The sequence below is a fragment of the Paroedura picta genome, chromosome 16 (genome assembly GCF_049243985.1).
Source record: "Paroedura picta isolate Pp20150507F chromosome 16, Ppicta_v3.0, whole genome shotgun sequence".
Classification (NCBI taxonomy): Eukaryota; Metazoa; Chordata; class Lepidosauria; order Squamata; family Gekkonidae; genus Paroedura; species Paroedura picta.
In genome coordinates this window covers 835,493-852,506 of record NC_135384.1, presented here as the reverse complement: position 1 = coordinate 852,506, position 17,014 = coordinate 835,493, and the positions used below count along the sequence as shown (strand labels likewise).

Sequence of the window (17,014 nt, the reverse complement as noted above, 5' to 3'; positions counted from 1 at the left end):
TTATTAGGAAGCAGCCTCCCAATAAGGAAGAAATCGAGGCAGGATCTGCACGCAGAACTGGGTTAGCGCCCTTGCAGAAACCTGTGCGGGACTCGTGTTTGAGATTCCTGGTTGCTCTTCCCGTCCTCGCTTCCCTCCCCCAAATCACAGGGATCTTCCCTGCAGCAGCTGTTTTGTGGCTGGCTCCGCCTCCTGTGGCAGCCATTTTGTGGTGCATCCCCCGTGCTGTGTCATGATTCCCAAGGTCTGCGCCCCCCAGCCCTCCCCACATCCAAACATCATTTAGGGAGAAAGGCAACCAAGAACTGCTTTTCACTCTGTTCGTTCATTTTACTTTATTGCCAAGTCAAACAGCCTGTTATTTTATTTTCCTTTATTATCGGCATAATTTCAAAATAGAGCTATAAAAACAGTGAGCCATAAAATTAAATAACAAAGGGACACGCAAGGTCAAGCTAGGGGCAACCGGAGAAGAAGTAAATCTAACAGGCCAGGAGCCACACAGAAGCCCTGTGCTGCAATTTGATTCTTCGTTTAAAAAGTCCAATCAGGTCAGCTGCGGGGGGGGGGGGGCAGCCACAGGGAAGGCTCCGCTCTGGACTGGACTGAGACTCTAACCGTGGGGCTCCCAGGGGGAGGGGGACCACTGCAGACTTTCCTCTAAACCTTCAGCTCTTGCTCACACATCCAGGCGAACGAACGGGAACAGTGGTTGTCGTTCCAGAGGCCGTCGGGGGAGGTGTGGACGCAGTCCTCCCCTCCCCCGAGGCCATGGCCGTACCAGTGGTCCGGCTGACCTTCGCCCCAATCCCTACAACAAAAGGGAGAAGAAAAGAGTTACATTTCTGCCTTTCATTTGAAAATAAATAAATAAAAGCGCCTTTCCAGCTGTGGCGCCATGACACTTTGTGAATACACAAGTAGTTGATATTCCGCGTGAACCGGCCCAGGGGACTGTTGGAGCCGCTGCCAGGGAGGTGATTCCTACCCTCAAATCCCAACTGTTTTGGGAAACGGCTCCCCTTTGGGCAGAACAACACGAGGTCCCTGAAGAAACAGAGGGGTCCCCCGCCGCTCCCTGGTGAGCAAAAGGCATGTCCAGAGGAATACTCTCTTTGGGGGCTTGCAGAGAAGAATGAAAACCAGGAGAGCCAGGCTGGAGGAAACGAGGCTGACTCATGTTTGTGCTCTGAGCACCCCCCTCCCCATGGCCCCCCCTGCTCCTGAAGCAAATGTCCCTCTGCCAACAGAGAAGGCAACTGCACATTTTGTGTGTCACTCCAGTGGACTTTAGCAAGGCCAGAAACAAACAAGGACGAACATGGTCAGGAAGGGGTTAAGTGGCTCCAGCTGACTTGAAGCTTCTCCCCTCTGCTCTGGCCAGTCCAGACAACAGAAAAGGCTTTACATTTCCCATTGATCCACACAACAAAAAGGGCTAGAGAATTCTTTAAGGGAAAGCCAAGAATTCAGACAAGGGCCTGGCATATTTCTGAGGGGGCATCTACAAGGTCTGCCCCAGAGAGCTACAAACAAGGCTTGTGGGCAGTGGAGTGGGCAGACAGCGAGAGGGAACGCACTCACTCTGCGCGGATGGTGTAGCCCGACCCATCCACCCACTTCCAGGTGCCGCTGGAGTCAGTCAGGCCGATCCACATGTAGGAGCTCCTCCTGAGCTGGTTCACAAAAGCCTAGCAAGAGGAAGCACACTCTGAAGCGTTTGCCAGTCCCGCTGCCCAGCCTCACCCCGTCAGGAGCAGAGTCCTGGGGCGTGCCCTTCCCCAGGGGGCCCCTGCAGGACCGGAGCGCTGCCACCTACCCGCTCGTCAGGGGAATTGATGATCACCAAGTGGGAATCTTTGTGCTGGCAGTCCTGCTTCGCCTCCATCCATGGCCGCTGCGAACGGGACATCCAGTAGCAGCTCTCGTGGTGGACCACCCAGCCCTTCGGACAGCAGCCGGACTTACTGCCTGTTAGGAGAGGAGAAGGCAGAGCATTATGCCTGTGGCACCGGTGCCTGCACGCACGGGCCACTTCTGGGGCTGGACCCAGCCACTGTTTGCACTCCATCTTGGAAAGTTCTCCCCCTCCAAACAGCCATTGTCTGTGAAGTTTCCACCTCCGTAACCTTCCTTAGGAGCCTCAGAAGAGCCCTGCTGGATCAGATCAGACTGGTGGTCCATCCAGTCCAGCATCCTGCCTCGCACAGGGCCGACCAGTTCCGGGGGAGGGGCCTTGGCTCAGTGGCAGAACTTTTGCTTGGCCTGTGGAAGTTCAGTTTCCAGCATCTCCGTGATCCTGGAGAGCAGCTGCCGGTCTGAGCAGACAATGCTAAGCTGGTCTCAAAGTCTGATTCCGTGTGGCCGGAACCAGCGAGCCCAATCAAGCTTTTCCCCGACTCCCACCGCCCTCCTCCTTCAGCTTCTCCGTGTTCAGTACCATTGCTTTTTAGCTCCACCACGTAGCAACGCAGCGAGTTCGAGTCCTGCTGCAGGATCCCCAGCAAGTTTTCCAGCTGCTTCTTGACTGAGGGAGGAAAGAGACAGGAGGGGAACGTGAGGCCCACCTAAAGCGGCCAACCTGCATCTCCAGACTGCAGGGGTCAGTTCCCCGGGAGGAAAGGGCAGCTTTGGAGGGAGGGTTCTATGGCATCGCCTTGGATCCGGCTGGCAACAACCTGGGTCCAGGATGGGATGCCAGCCCCGCCCAGCCCCTGCCGTGTGGGTGACCACAAAGTGACCACCTTGCTCTGTCTCGTTGGCCTCGCGGCTCAAGGTCAGCTCCAGAGCGGCCAGCCTCGACTTGGTGCTGTTCCCTAGAGTGGGGGAGAGAAAGAGGACAGAATGTAAGCCTCCGGGGGGGCCTGGAGTGATACCAGGGTGGCAGCTGATCCCTGGACAACAGAGCAACCTGCTCTGATTCCAGGAGTGACTCCCCCCAAGTAGAGCCCTTCCCTCCAAGGACAGCACTAGGGCGGGAGGAGAGCAAGAGGCACACAAGAGTCCACCCATCTCTTCGTAGCCCTTCTGTGTGGGCCACCCTCTTGCCTCCACAGAAGCCTCCAGCCATGTTGGGTGGGGGAGGGTGGCGTCGTGCCCCGCCCCTAGTCCCAGCCCCCCCCCCATCACTCACTCTTGTGCTGGAGGCTGGCCAGGCTGGTCGACAGGGTCTTGTTGAAGCCGCCAAGGGACTCCCACGTCCCCTGCTGCTCTGCACTGAGCTCAGCCCCTGGCAAAAGAGCACAGCGGGGGGCTGCTGGGAGCGGAACTGCAGAGCCCCCCAGGCTGGCCCTCACACGGTACGTGCTCATCCCCCCCTGGCACACCCGCGCCACCTTCCCTGCTCCTCCGGTCTGGCTGCTGGCAGCCCCCAAGACGGGGCAACGCAGGGCTCAGGCTATGAGCGTGGCCCCACAGAGCTCCGCGCAGGCTGTGCTGGCTGTGCCCTCCCCTGGCACCGCGGCTCCCTTGCCCCCTCCAGCCACTCACCCTTGACGCTCAGCAGAATGACCAGGAGGCTGAGCACCGCGCAGAGGCCTGTCACGACGAGGAGGAGGCGGCCGGTGGGACAGATGCGTTGGCATGCCGACCGAGGGGGAGGCAACGCTGGGGGCACCAGAAGAGACAACGTTGCCCTCAAGAGGTCCCTCTTGCCAAGCGTGCCCAGAGTCTCCAAGCCGGGACCAGCCACAGGGGGAGCCTAAACCTCGCTCTCCTTTCCAGGGACCTCCCCCCCCCACGGGATCCCATTCCAGGGCCAGGCTGGCTTTCTCCAGTCTCCGGCTGGGCCTCCATGTGCTGGGCAACCGTTCCACACGGCCCTCCAGCCCTACTTGTTAAAACCCCTCAATGGCAGGACACCTTTCTCCAAGCGTTTCCCTCCTTCCTCTGCCTCATCCAGGGACTTGAAGTCTTGGTGGTCCTGGGCTAGTGTGGATTCAGGGTCCGGAGGGCTGTAGCTGAAAGGCAAGAAAACAAGAGGCCACCTTGCCGCTTCACAAGTTCCATCATGGAGCTCTTTAAACTCCACCTCATGTGGGACCTCTGAATACTCTAATCTATTCCTGGTGTGAGGCTCAAGGGGGTCTCCCTGACCCCCTTGGAAGCCAAATGAAAAAAGGCACGCCGGGATTTTTAGCTGGGTTTAAAACCCTGTAAGAGCTATTTGTCTCCATTGGCATAAGCACAGCCGGGTGGTATGGATGTTAAAGGTCTACAGACACAGCTCTGTAGGTGTGCAGACGCCACAGAGACCTGTAGGAGGGGATCAGGTGGCTTCACGAAGGAGAGGTCCGTCTGTGGCTGCTCGCCGTGGTGATTAAAGGGAACCTCCATGTTCAGAGGCAGTTAACCGCTGCACCCCAATGCCATGAGGCAGCGTCAGGGGAAGGTCTCGGCCCCTCTGCCCTCTTACTGGATCTCCAGTGGAATGGGTTGGACCCTGTGTGAGAAGACAGGAGACTGGACCAGAGGGACCTTCGCTGGACTGACCCAGCAGGGCTCTTCCGATAGCCTTCTAGCCCCAACTGTCTTTTGATGAGTTGTTGCTTGAGCAGTAAGAGAAACACCCTTTGCATATGCTCAGAGGATTATATACCACTTCCCACATTCTATAGCCTTGACACAGCTCCAGCAGTCAGAAGCTGGGGTGATGAAAGGTTTACAGATGATGAGCAGCTAAAGAACACAATTCCCAGCCCCCCCCCCTGCCCCTCTTCTCCTGTGCAAGACCTATTGAAGAGGGCAAGTGTCCCTGTGGCTCACTTCCAAGGGAGTGGTGGGGAAGCTCCTGAGAGCGCTGGGGCCCAGGCAGCCTCCCGGATGACCCTTGAATCAACGCCACGTGCCTCTCCCTCCGAGCAGGGCTTCTTCTGACTGCACCCATCCCTGCTGGTCACAAATCCTGCGCCTTGAGCTGCAGTGCAGCCTTCTGGAACCGCTTGCCAAGGAAGCAAGAGAAGGGGATTCTCTTGGCCGGTCAACAAGCACATGCAACAACTCTAATGCTCTCCACACCTCTTGGCTTCCGGCAACTTACTTCACAAAAGATGTGGCCATTCCACCCAGTTGTAGGCCCGTCGGGTCGGAACACACAATCAATCTTCCGCTCTCCCAACATCCAGTCGGAAATGGTGAGTGGAGCAAAGTTTGAACAACGCCAAGGTCAGCTGGTGGGTGGATTGCTCAACGGAGACCCAACTGCCCAGTGCTGGGCATGGCCACTTTCTGAGACAGCCTTAAAGTGTTGCAGTGATCTCCAACAGTAGCCGTGGAAGAGGGGGGCAGGCAGGGTTTGGGGTGACCTGGGTCTTCTGTGGCCCACTTCTCTCTCCCTCTCTCTCGGGGGATACTTGGGGCCTTCTCTGCAATCAAAGTCAGCCCCAACCCACCATGACCACCTTTGATCTGTCAATATTATTTTCTGCCAACATTCAAAGGCAAAAACTTCCCAAAGTACTTTTCAAAATTAAAAGGTCCCCTGCCAGCTGGCAAGTCCTAAAGGCACCATGCATGTACTTCGGGGCTGGATCCTGCCACTCACTTTGAGTGCCAACAGCCCCTTGAGCCAGGGAAGGGGTTGCTCTTAGCTATGGAAAAGTAGAACCCAGACTCAGTTTGGAATTTCAGCAGCATCCCACAGGGCTGCAGATTAGGGGGGAGGGAAGGAGAATGTCCTCCGTGTGTGCCTGCCATAAAGTTGAGGCAAGAAATGTTAAACTGAGTAAAGTTTGATTCCAGTGGCACCTTTTAGAAGTTTAATTCTGGGTCTAAACTTTCATGTGTGTGCCCGTGTGTGGGCACACACTTCTTCAGTTAAACAAGAACTGGTTTTATACCCTGCTTTTCACTATCCAAAGCAGCTTACAATTGCCTTCCCTTCACAAACTCCATGTTTGTTTTATTTATGCGAGGAAGGTAGGGCTCAGGGAGCTCTGCAAGAACTTCTGAGAGCAGCTCTAACAGGACTGTGCCTGGCCCAAGGTCCCCCAGCTGGCCGCACATGGAGGAGTGAGGAATCCAACCTGGCTCTCCAGATTAACCACTGCGCCATCCGCCTGGGCGTCCCATAGTAGGAAGGGGTCCCGCAGGCCAGACCCCCCCCCCCAGGCAGGCCACTGCAGACCGCCAGGAGGGAAGGGGCACGCAGAGGCCATCTAGTCCCACCTCGGAGCCCTGGGGCGGGGAGGGGCTTCCCTCTTGCCGGGCCCGCCCACCTTCCCATCATGCCCTGCTCCTCTGGGCGGCTCTCCCAACATCTGCGGCCACCGTAGGAGAGCCCGGCTAGCCGTTCCGCCGCCCAACTCTATGGTCGACGTGGGCGGGGGGCCTCCAACCGCCGAAGCGTCGCGCGGTGACCCAGCGTCGTGACGTCACGCGTTGGGTGACGTGCGGCGGCGTCCCTTCCTCCTGGGCCACCGATGGCCCCGCCTCCTCCTCTCGACGCCGGTTGATGACGCCTTTGGGCGGCGCCGGTGGCGGCGGCGGCGGCTCCTGAGGGAAGGAGGCGGCGGCGGCGGCGGCGCTTCTGGGAGCCGGAGCGACAGGCCCCTCCCGCCCCCCCCCGCCTCGCTGCCGGACACGGTGAGCCGCGCGCCGCGGAGAGCCCCTCCCCTCGCCGGGCCCCTCGGCCGCCGCCGCCTCTCCCGGGATGCCCCGCTCCTGGCCACGCCCCCTCCCGCGCGGGCTCACGTGGCGCTCCCTTCCCGGGGGGCGGGGACAAGCCTCCCGGCCGGCCTGCCTTGCAGGGGGCGCGCGAGGGGAGAGCGCCCAGGGGGCGTGGGGATGCACCGCCTGTGGCCACTGGTCAGGGGGCCCGAAGGGAACCTCCACCCTCCGCAGCAGCCCGGCCCAGCCCAGGGGAAGGCCTCCCTGCCCTCGGATTCACCCCCCAGAGGAGCTGTGGGTCCTCCAAGGGAGGAGGCGGGAGGCTGGGCTGGATGGGCCTGTTGCTGTCACGGTGGAGGTGCCCCTGGCTTCCCTTGGGCATTCCTCACTCCCCCTCGGTTGGGTCTTGGACTAGGAAGGCCAGGGACGTGGTGAGGTTGCCTTTGGCTAGTTGCGGCATGAAACGTAGGTGGTTGCGTGCTGGAGAGGGCTGGGCAGCCTACTGGAAAGCAGGGTGGGAGGTAGCCCAAAGAGCTGTGGCAGAATAGGCCACGCAGTGATGACATTAATCCCCATTAATGGTCTCTCACTTGTTTTCTGGGATCAAGAAGCCCTTCTTCATAATCCCTGGTGTTTAAACCAAAATATTTCTCCCCCCCCCTTTTATAGGCACATTGGAACCATGAAGGAAAACATTCAAGACAAGAAGTATTGGGGGCCCTCCCACGGCCTCCGTGGTCCCTCGGGGCCTCAAGGCAAGCTGTGCAGGTCTTCCCGGGAGCGGGGCGAACAACAGCCTAAGCACGGAGGTGGCTTTGAAGGCGGTCGGCACCTGGCGTACGGCAAGGAGCAGCCTCCGGGCTTCGACCCCCAGTCCTCTGGCAGTGAAGAAGAGGAAGAGGATGATGAAGAAGGAGGAGGAGGGAAGTGGGATCTCCCCAGCATGTCCAGTTGGGGGGTTGCAGGAGGCACATCTGACCCCTCCAGGAGCAAATCTTCCCAGGGAAAAATTGCAAGGAGTGGGGGCAGAGCCTGGCCATTTGAAGTAGGGACCGGCTCCAACCCCAGAGGGCGCCCGCAGCTGCCGGGGAAACCCAGGCGCCGCTGTTTCCGCCGCAGGCGTCAGCGGGCCCTGCGGGCCTTCCGCATGCTGCTGTACTCAAAGAGCTCCTCCCTGGCTTTCCAGTGGAAGCTGTGGGGCAAGATGGCCTCCAAAGGACGCCGGCGAGGAGCGGCAAAGCGCGGCCGTTCATCCCTCTCCCTCTCCCCGGGCTCCCAGCCCGACGACGACCACCTTCCCCTTTACAAGAAAAACTGCCTCCTGGGGATGGGGGATTGTCCGGCAGGGGCAGCCAAGCGTCGGCCTGGCCCCTCTGAACCCCACCTGGACTATGAATTGAGTGGGGCCTTTCCCGCCTCCGCAACCTCACCTCAAGCGTCCCGTCTCAGCTTGCTGGGAGCCCTGATAGATGAAGCATCCCCCTACCCCCAGTATGTGGAGCTACAGGGGGTCAGCTTTGACAAAGACCCCGGAGCTATGGAGATCGATGAAGAAGCAGCGGCCCTGCTCAAGTATGGTGCTGGAGGGGCCCAGGCTTCCCCCCGGACGAGGAGGCTGAGAGAGGCAGAACACAGCCTAGATGAAGATGAAGGTAAACTTGAAACGATGATCGCCCTGAAATCTAATGCCCTGCGTGAGAGTACAGAGGCAACACTTAATGCCGCTCAGGAAGCCTGGCTTTTAGCCTGTCTGCGCCCCTTCAGAGGTGGGGAGAGGTTTCGAGTGTGTGGGGCGTAGCCCAGTGCTGCCAAGAGTTCACAGGGAAACCTGGCTTGCAACGCTGCAGGGGGGCTTTTCCAATTGACTTGGTTTTCTGGTGTGGTCTCTTTTGTTTTAGGGCGGTGAGCTGCTTCAGGCAGATTTGGAGAAGCATCCAGTAGACTGGATTGTTATAGTTTGCTCTGCTTGGGACTACCCTTGAAGAGTATGTTAGGGCCAGCTACTGGAAGCACGTGACCCCAATACTGCACCTTTTACACTGGCTTCCAACCTGCTCTGGTGGGTTACAAGAGAAAGCGACTTTTCAGTGGCAGCCCCACAATTAGAGAACAACCTCCCCAGAATAACCAGGCCCCAGTGCTTGGGCCTTCCCTTTTGTTATTTAGGAGGCCTTATTTAGGGCTGCGTTTGGTTAAAGCCATCCAATATTGTGATTTTAAATTTTGGTGGTATGTAATTTTATGTGATTTTGATCTATGTTGTAAGCCACTTTGAGTTCTGTAAGGAAGAAAGGCAGCGAATGATTGTTTTGTTTTGGAATGAAATGTTTTTTTTTATTTTGAAAAAAACAATGTGTATATATATATATATATATATATATATATATATATATATATATATATATATATATATATATATATATATATATATATATATATATATATATACACATATATACATATACACACAGAGAGAGAGAGAGAGAAACAAAGGATTCAGAAAAGGAAGGGGGGTTATACAAAACCATTAATATAATTATTCAAAATGTATTCTACATTTCGTAATATATTCAACAGACAAGTAAAAGAAAAACATGGCCCTTGTCCTCCTAATCTTTGCAGTGATCCTTGCTTGAATTATTATACGCAGCTAATGAATGTGGGTTTCAGATGGGTCACTGTGTTGGTTTGAAGCGGCAGAACAAACTGAGAGTCCAGGGGCAACTTTCAGACCAACAAAGTTTAATTCTGGGAGTGGACAATAGCTTCTACCCAGAATTAAACTTTGTGGGTCAAACTTTGGCCTGCTGGTTGTCGGGTCCTCTGTCTCCTGACACCCCCGCCTCTCTCCCTATAGGCCCCCTGGATGCCCTTCCCAACGGCTTTGCTTCCCTCACTCCCGACGGCGACACGTGCTCCCTCCCTGGCGTCACGGATGCTACCATCCTCATCAGCAATGTCTGTAGCATCGGGGGCCACATGGCTGAGGAGCTCTTCCACGGCCCCCGAGACAAGGACCCCTCTGGCCTTAGGCTAGAAGCAGAGAACCAGCAGGCAGAGCTGCCCATGGAGGGAGGTCCTGAGCAGCTGGATGAAAAGGCAGCCCAGCACAGCCCGCTGAGGGAGGAGCACCTCACTTGCGTGCAAAGTAAGGCGGTGATTTTTAAAAAAAAAATTTTTGGGGGGGTGTTGGTGGCATGTGCACCTGAGGAACCCAGGCATCTGGGGAGGAGGGGGGGCTTCTCCAGAGGTCGGTCTCAGTCTATCCTGTTCCCCAGCTGTCTCACGGGGAGAAAAGGCATCTGAAATCTCAACCACAGGATCTTTTATGGGATCAGAGAGTCAATTTCACGTGGTGCTGCAAACATCGCCTAGAAAGTGTTGGTTAGGTTTGAGGAGGTGACTCCATGGCCTTGGGGTCAGTGGTCCTCTTCCTAGCTGGGAAATCCAAGAAAAAGGCAGATTTACTTTTTCTGGAGCAGGCTTTCTTAACTGGGGTTTCCTGATGCTCCTAGAAGGGTTTCCCCAAGTGGGTAGGAGTTAATTATTTTTAATACATATTTCTAATTTGTTAAGCATTTATTGGGTGATATATGGCCATATATGGTCACGTCAACCCCCTCCCCTCTCCCAAAAGGGCCCATGAGAGGGGCTGGAGAGGGTGGGAAGGGGAGGGTCCCACCTGAAGAATGTTCCAGGGGTATCCCAATGGTGAGAAAGGCTCTTCTACAGGAAGGATCAATTTGGGAGTTGAGTTACAGGCGAGTTGCGTGCCCTCCACTCTCCCTTCTGCAGCCCCTAGGCGTGGTCTCCTTGCCCGGCAGACTGGCCCACAGCGTCCGGACTGCACGGTGCCTCTTTCTCGCATCTCTTTGCTCAACCCCACCCCGTTTAGACTAACCCGACGGAGAGATCCGTGTGGCCTCAGTTTTCTTCTCCTCTCCTTCCACCCAGACATCCTGGATGAATTTGTGCAGACGTACGGCAGCCTCATTCCCATCAGTACAGATGAAGTGGTGGAGAAGCTAGAGGACATCTTTCAGCAGGAGTTCTGCACACCCCAGAGGTGGGACTCCTTGTGGGGACAGGAGCCACCCTGTGTGTCATATCTGCTGCTGCATCCCCGGGGCCGGCCAGGCTGCTCCCACCTCCGATCGCCTGGGCTTGGGGACTGAGGGTGGGGCGGTATCTGTGGTGAGTGGCAGCCATTGGGAGGATTGGGGACGGCGTCCCTGAGGGGAAGGGTGGCTTTCCTCTCTGGTGCAGCAAGGCTCAGGGAAGGGTGTAAGGACTGGGGCTTTGAGGTGGTCACCGGTCCCCCCCTCCACAGGAAAGCCATGGTCCACCAGCTGATCCAGTCCTATCAGCGGATGCCGGGCAGCGCCGTGGTGCGGACCTTCCGGGTAGTCTACAAGCGCCACGTCCTCTCGATGGATGATCTGCAGACCCTGTACGGGCCAAACTGGCTCAACGACCAGGTACAGCGAGCAAGCAGGGAGGGGCGGAAGGAGGCTTTAAGCAGCGAGGGAACAAGGTGGCTGGGCGGGCACATAGGAGTGCGGGGGTGAGGCAGGCATAGGGTATGGCAGAGCCAGTGGGGACGCGGGTGGGGGCAGGGCTGTGCCATGTTCAGGCGGAGGAACCGAGAGCTGGAACCGTAACGTGGGCAGTCCCCCAAAGCGATCATCTCCTGTGTGATTGCAGTGGAGAGCCACGCCCTTTCAGCATAAGCATATACTTCTGTTCTATGTATGTGTGTGTGTGTGTGTACATGTACATATATGCATGCACAAATGTATTTGCCATGACCTGGATGGCCCCGGCTAGCCCAATCTCTAAGCAGGACCAGCCCCAGTTAGTCCTTGGAGGGGGGACCAGCAAGGAAATCCAGAGCTGTGACAGAGGCTGGCAGTGGCCTGCCACCTATGAGCGTCTCTTGCCTGGGAACCCTGGTACCGTTGCTGTAACTTGGGGTGCCTTGGTGTCCCTGCCCGCTGCTCTGTGCAATGGGTGATTAGCGGAGGAACGCCCTGCTGTTCTGGGCTCCCCGGGACCATCTGCCTACTGCAGGATGGGTCAGTTGCTCATCTGCTGGCCTCTGGAGGGGCTTCTTCCCTTGCTAAAATGCCTGCCGAGGCTCAGCGTGGCCATTTTGGCCGGGGGGTGCCTGAGATTCTTGTGAACGGAAACCTAATGCAGCCGCCTCATTTCCTCCCCTCTGGCAGGTCATGAACATGTATGGGGACCTTGTCATGGACACAGTGCCAGAGAAGGTGAGCTGCTGGTGGGGAGTGCTTGGCCCAAGAGGTGGGTGACGGGTGGCAAGGATCGAAAAGGCTGGGAGGTTTCGGTAGGCCCCAAACAGGAAAGCGTCCCCTCCTTTGCAGTGCCTCCCAAGAGGTTTCCTGCCAGGTGTTTGCTTCTCCCCAAAGCACATGGCTTGTCCTGATTGTCTTCCACCATCAAGGAGCAGGACATAAGTCTGGAGGAGGAGGAGGGCGCCATGGGGGGGGGGGGGCGTGCTGCCTTTTGTGATTGTCTAGAGCCAAAGAGGCTGAGGGACACAGAAGAAGAATGGTTAATTAAAGGTATCTTGGGATACTTTTGTGTCCCTCGACCTCTTTGGTTCTCACCTGTATTCCAGGCTGGGTTTTTTTTTTTGTTCTCCCTTCTCCCCTGTTGCCTTTTGGGATGGCCATCGTTTTATTATGGGCCCCAGACCTCTGGTAGATTCCACTCTAAAAGTGGCCAAGGGCCCTACCCACTTGGTGACCCCTGCCCCAAGTAGCCCTAGATCAGGGGTTGGGGGGAGGGGTGCATTCTGCCACTATCCTTGGTCACCTTCTGGCACTATCGGCCGTAGCTAGCCTCTCCCCTGCCCGTCAACCATGGGGCTCATTTGACCTCCCCCTCTGCCTCCCGGACCAAGCAGGGCAGCCTCCCTCGGCCAAGTCAAAGCTGCTCATTTCCCCCCTCCCTCTTCTCAGGTTCATTTCTTCAACAGTTTTTTCTACGATAAGCTACGAACCAAGGGGTACGAGGGAGTTAAACGCTGGACCAAAAACGTGAGTTCTGGCCAAAAGTCCCTCTTGGGATGAGTTGGGGTCTGTGGTTAGCCTGGGAACTCGGGAGGACTTGCTGGGAGGGGTCCTTAGCAGTAAACAAAGTGTGGGGAGATGCCAGGCTTCTGCCCAGTCCAGCCCCTCTGAATTATGACCCCCAAACATTCTGAGCATTGGTGTAGAGAGCCTCTCGTGCCCGGGGTGAGGGGGGTGGCACCTCCACCTTCCTGGCTCCCCCTCAGTCTCTGGGCTTAGGCTGGGTTTAGGTTCCTCATCCTCCCGAGATAGGCTGCTCAGCCTGCATCATCCCCCCCCCCCACCCCCGCTGCAGGTGGATATCTTTAACAAGGAGCTGCTTCTCATCCCTATCCACCTGGAGGTTCACTGGTCTTTGATCTGCGTGGAGGTGAAGAAGAAGAAGATCACGTACCTGGACTCCCAGCGCACCCTCAACCGGCGGTGTCCTAAGGTAAAGGGGACGGGGCGCCCCCCCCCTCGCTGCGCTTTCATGCTTGCCTGCTGTGGCTGCCGTCTAAAATGCCCCGCCCAGAAGGCCCGGCGTATGGCCTTGATGACAGAGGGGCTCCTTGGGGACTCCTTGGCAGCCGCCTCTGAGAAGCGAAGGCAAAGGATGCAAGTTCCTAGCAAGCTTCTGTTCTGGCTGGGAGAAGAGGCATTGGCCTTCTCCTGGGAGGGAGGGAGGGAGGGAGGGAGGAAGGAAGGAAGGAAGGAAGGAGTCTGGGACCTCACTTGAGATGAGGGGGACATGATGGAGGAATTATGCATGGGGTAGAGAATGAGCAGGACCTTTCCTCTCCCTCGAGGGCATCCCATAACACTGATGGGCAGTAGAGTCAGAACAGACAAAAGGAAGCCTTTTAATCACTGCATGAAGAAGGGTTGCCACCTCCGGCCGCAGACGTAGGCGGGTTTTAAAAAGGGACGGGACAGATTCACGGGGAGCGGTCTGTCAGTAGCCTCTAGCCATGGGGACCAAAGGGAACCTCGATGTTCAAATGCAGTACACCTCTGCACCCCAGTGCCAGGAAGCAAAAGGAAGGGATGGCCTTAGCCCTGCTATTGACCCTCCGGAGGAACTAGCTGGCCCCTGAGTGAGACGGGAGGCTGGACTAGATGGACCCTCCGTGGCCTGACCCAGCAGGGCTCTTCTGAGGCTCTCATGAGTGCTTCGAGAGAGGTGTTTCGTAGGGCGCTCCAAGAACAGCTGTGCAGGTTGTGTGCCTGGGACTGGGTACAGGCATTTATTTCTCTTAATTTAAAACATCTGTTACCTGCTCCTTTCCTTTACTGCACTCAAGGCAGCTTGTGCTATAAATGAAGCCTTGCTCAGAGGGCGGTATAAAAATGAAATAAATGAAATGAAATAAATCTTTAAAATAAAGTACGCAAAAGGGCATGGAACCAGAATTTCCCAGAACTCTTGAGAGTTCCGTTCAGGAGGGCAGGGAGCTGTTCCTGCCAGCAGCAGGGGACAAGGAGTTCAAATGGCGGGTGGGTAGGAAGGGCTGCCTGGGGAGGCGGTCTTGTGGCGGCCTTCAGGCAGCAGCTGGAGGGTCAGGGGTGCTTCAGGGTGACTCTGTGGGCTTCCCTTATGATGATTCTCGGTAAGATGGTTCTCTTCAGCTGCCTCCTAAAGATCACGTCCTGCTGCACGGAGAGGTGCACTCACCACAAGGCCTGGCAGCTGGCTCCAATCCAGGCTGCCTTGGACATCCAAACTGCGGCAAACTGAGATCCGGTTTGCAGCCCATTGTGACCCCAGAATTCGGACCTCGCACTTGGTTGCACGATGCTGTCCCTGGCAGCCTCTAGGCCTCTGACTCGGCATGCCCGGCAGAGAAGGGGCGAGAGGCCGGCAGCTTGGCTTCGGTGCTCCGGCCGGGCTTGGCTGGTGATGCCTGTCCCTTGCCTCCCCTCCTCCCCCAGCACATCTGCAGGTACCTGCAGGCTGAAGCAGACAAGAAGAACCGGCCGGACTTCCGAGATGGATGGAAAGGGATTTTCCAAATGGTGGGTATCCTCCTGGTGGGGCGGTGGGGAGATCTGTTCTGGTATCTTTCTCTGCAGAAGGACTCCAGTCTGCCCTGAGAGAGACTGGGGGTCCCTTGGGCAGGAGCGGAGGGGCTGTTGTTTGGGCTTGAAGTGAACTTGAACCTCCTCAGGTCTGCCCAGGGCCTTCCAGGTTCTGCAGCACATTCCTGATAACAGCAGGCTTCAAGAAAGGGACTGGGGACTCAGGCAAAATATTGCTCTTTACCCGGACTTTTAACTCAAGGATTCCACCTTCCCTGCTGGTGTATGGTCTGCTCCTAATCTGAAAACGACTCCTCTGTTTTGTGCACTTTCAGCGCTGTGGCTGCTTTTAGGGACCCAGTCTTAACTTACTGATCTGCTATCATCTTTTGTTGCCGTTTTGCTGTTTTTAGTGAGCTGCCGGGGGCAGGCCCAAGGGCCTGCGGCCGTGGTTTCTAAGGAGAGCTGGAGCCAGGCGCCCAGGAGCCAGGCTCTGGTCTGGCCTGCCCCGTGGCTGGGGAGCTGGCAGCATTTGGGTGATTTCTCTCTCTCGTTTCCTCCGCAGAACATTGCCAGGCAGAACAACGACAGTGATTGTGGTGCTTTCGTCTTGCAGGTGAGGTGTTCAGGAGCAGCTTGCTCTCCACCCCTTACGCCCAGAAAGCGAACATTAAAGCTGCTTAGGGGGGGGGAATAACCTCGAGGGCTGGGCCAAACAGTCTCTCTCCTCTTCTGTAGAAGTTCTCAGGCAGGGCCCTGAAAGCAGCGCCTCACAAAAGCTCATCCCCTGCCACAAATGTTGGGAGCGCTCCTGGACTCCTGCTCTTTTCTAGGGATCAAGTGTCTCCTGAGGAAGCTTTCCTAAGGGCTGCCCCCCTCCCAGGGCTTCACAGCCTTTAGTTGGGCTCCCCGCCCCCCCCCCCCCGCCTTGGTGTCATAGCAAAGGCTCACAACAGCCAGGCAGAGAGCTTCTCTTCCCATGCCAAATCTCAGCAGCATGACAAGAGACATGCCCTCCTCCCCCCCCCCCCGGAGGTGAAGAGAAGTGGAAAGAGGGCTCTTCTTGTGTCTCGGGGGCGTATTTGGCAGCGAGCCCCCACTGCTGGAGGGCCAGTGTGTTCCAGACCCCTCACCCTGCGCAGCCAGCTCTTTGTGGTCTGGTTGAAGCACTGAAACAGTGAGAGCTCCTCCATCCATCCATTTCCTGGTCCTATTAATTTCCCTTGCCTCTTCTCCCGGGCTCCTGGGAGATTGCTCTGCTGCGAGGCTCACGTCCTTCCTCTCTCCCCTTCGTTTGCAGTATTCCAAATACCTGGCCCTGGGACTCCCCTTCACGTTCACGCAGCAAGACATGCCGAAGCTCCGCCGCCTGATGTACAAGGAGATGTGTCACTGCAAGCTGAGCGTGTGAAGAGGGCCTGCGTCCACTTGGCCCCACACACGGCCCCTTCCCCCTCCCCTGGAGAGCTGGGAGCGGCCCCTGAAGCTCTGCCTCACCTGGCCAGGTGGAGGTGGATGCCTGGGCTTTAGACACAAGGGGACTTTGGGGTGACTGGAACTCTCGAGGTTTGATAAGTGGACTCCTGTTAGGGGGGGGGGATGTGTTTTTAACCCAAGTTTACCCCCCTTTATCTTTTTCTCTTCCTGGTCTTTCCCCCCTCCCCTTCTTTTTCATATTTAAACCTATCCTAAGGTGGAGTTTCTTTGAGTTGGTTCTTTTGGGGAGGGCCCGGGGGTGGCTAGACGTATGCTGACCCCCGCCCTCTGGAAGTCCTCTGCCGCAAAGGGAAGAGAGTTGATCAGAGCCCTGAATGGGGGACCGGGAGGAGGGGCAGGCGGCAGCCGTCCCCCTTTCTCCCCCGACTTCCTTGCCTTTGTTGGGTACTCGTGTTAGTGAATACTGTGTGGGTTTCTCCCCCCTCCCCTCCCCCCCCAGGCCGGGAGATGGAGAAGCGGGGAGGGCGGGCGGGGGGGGGGTGGCGGGAGGGGACCGGTTTATACACTGGGGCCGAGAACTGAAACAAGCATTTTTTATACGATGGCTGCCATTGTGGGTAATAAAAAGCATTCTTTGGAGAAAGACGCCAGTCGGTGGTGGTGGACTTTCCCCGGGCCCTCCTGGCCGGCGCGGCGCAGACGGGGACGGAACGCTGCAGTCGGGCCCGCGAGAGGAGGGGGGGGGGGGCTGCGATCCTGGCCCTCGGGAGGGGGCGGGGGGCCGCGGGGCCTGCCTGCTTGCGGCGGCGCGTGTGTCCGGGCGGCCATCGGGGCGTGGGGGGGGGGGCTGGCTGCCGCAGCGCTGCGGGGAGGCC

At 57.2% G+C, this 17,014-nt stretch overlaps 2 protein-coding genes across 3 annotated transcripts; one reads left to right on the top strand and one right to left on the bottom strand.

Moving 5' to 3' along the window:
- Positions 1-309: 309 nt before the first annotated feature.
- On the bottom strand, positions 310-6,257 carry LOC143826787 (asialoglycoprotein receptor 1-like). The gene is made up of 9 exons (XM_077315804.1): positions 5,039-6,257; positions 3,862-3,959; positions 3,490-3,606; positions 3,134-3,229; positions 2,745-2,816; positions 2,441-2,527; positions 1,820-1,971; positions 1,585-1,691; positions 310-811 (listed from the first exon to the last, which is right to left on the bottom strand). The coding sequence occupies exons 1-9, from the start codon at positions 5,056-5,058 to the stop codon at positions 661-663; spliced, it is 900 nt and encodes a 299-aa protein (XP_077171919.1). The 5' UTR covers positions 5,059-6,257; the 3' UTR covers positions 310-660.
- A 190-nt stretch (positions 6,258-6,447) lies between these two features.
- SENP3 (SUMO specific peptidase 3) lies at positions 6,448-16,784 on the top strand. 2 transcript variants are annotated; one of them, XM_077315802.1, is made up of 11 exons: positions 6,448-6,582; positions 7,276-8,258; positions 9,464-9,754; positions 10,561-10,672; positions 10,937-11,084; positions 11,832-11,879; positions 12,594-12,671; positions 13,000-13,137; positions 14,616-14,699; positions 15,268-15,318; positions 16,003-16,784. In XM_077315802.1, exons 2-11 carry the CDS (start codon positions 7,289-7,291, stop codon positions 16,111-16,113), a joined length of 2,031 nt encoding a protein of 676 aa, XP_077171917.1. In that variant the 5' UTR covers positions 6,448-6,582; positions 7,276-7,288; the 3' UTR covers positions 16,114-16,784. The 2 variants fall into 2 exon arrangements, with proteins under 2 accessions (XP_077171917.1, XP_077171918.1); XM_077315803.1 differs by lacking the exon at positions 6,448-6,582 and adding an exon at positions 6,860-7,071.
- The last annotated feature ends 230 nt before the right edge of the window (positions 16,785-17,014 follow it).